At 42.6% G+C, this 920-nt stretch overlaps 1 protein-coding gene across 1 annotated transcript in view; it reads right to left on the bottom strand.

The window, feature by feature from the left end:
* Nucleotides 1-920, bottom strand: part of CPE (carboxypeptidase E) — a 132,781-nt gene that overhangs the window by 10,385 nt on the left and 121,476 nt on the right. Inside the window, exon 5 of the mRNA XM_023725468.1 lies at nt 139-278. Within this exon, the coding sequence (XP_023581236.1) occupies nt 139-278 (140 nt within the window). The remainder of the gene's footprint in view (nt 1-138; nt 279-920) is intronic.

The raw sequence follows: 920 nt of genomic DNA, 5'->3' as shown, positions 1-920 counted from the left end.
TAATTGAACCACTACTAACATCTGTTTTCCAAATGTGATATTCTGGATTCCCCTGGACCAGACTCCTCTCTGGAGACTATTGTTCACCAGTTTTAAATGCTCTTAAATCTCCTGTGTTCTGCTGCAGACTGTGTTTACCTGCTCAAGGTAGCTAATGAGGGCGTTTTTGTTATCCTCCCAGTAGCTCTTCAGAGTCTCTTCAGGCGGGAACTTTTCACAGCTAAGTTCCACGGTGATCTCAAAACAGTTGCTGCTGAGGTAATTGAAGTCTTGCATTCCTGCCGAAGCACAGAATGGAAAGTCAATATGGGCACATGGTGACTAAAACTACATGGGTCGTTGTACTGAACTGAACACCAAGTGAAAGAGTAAAACCCAGCCTAGTACATTTGGGGAGCCTGTGGAAAACCACAGAGGTCCCTGGGTGATGTAAATGGTTAACGTGATCAGCTGCTAACTAAAGAATTGGAAGTTCAAATCCACCCAGAGGCGAAAGAAAGAAAGGTCTGGTAATCTACTTCTGAAAATCATCCATTGAAAACCCTGTGGATCACAGTTCTACTCTGACAAGCATGGGCTCATGAGTCAACTCAAGGGCAACTGGTTTTGATCAGTGGAAATCACCTACCATAAGTATCCAACAACATACTTGGGAGATTGTTATTAGCATAAAACACACATTCTCTCAGGTTCTTATGTGATCGCTGAACTTAATGAATTGCTGCTGTAATGCACTAAAGCAGACATCAGCCAAGTTCCACATTGCTGGAATGGGCTTCATGGAAGATAGTGAGGTACAGAATCAATCCCTACTGACCTAGTAAAGAAATGCACATCCCTTTACATCAATCTTTCTATCACAAAAGAGCCTGGAGAGTTATGTGAGATGACCTGACATTCTATTTTGTTCCTCAAGTTCC

This window comes from Trichechus manatus, unplaced genomic scaffold (genome assembly GCF_000243295.1).
Source record: "Trichechus manatus latirostris isolate Lorelei unplaced genomic scaffold, TriManLat1.0 scaffold00315, whole genome shotgun sequence".
Lineage (NCBI taxonomy): Eukaryota > Metazoa > Chordata > Mammalia > Sirenia > Trichechidae > Trichechus > Trichechus manatus.
The sequence above is the reverse complement of the archived record's forward strand: the minus strand, read 5'-3'. Positions and strand labels throughout refer to the sequence as shown.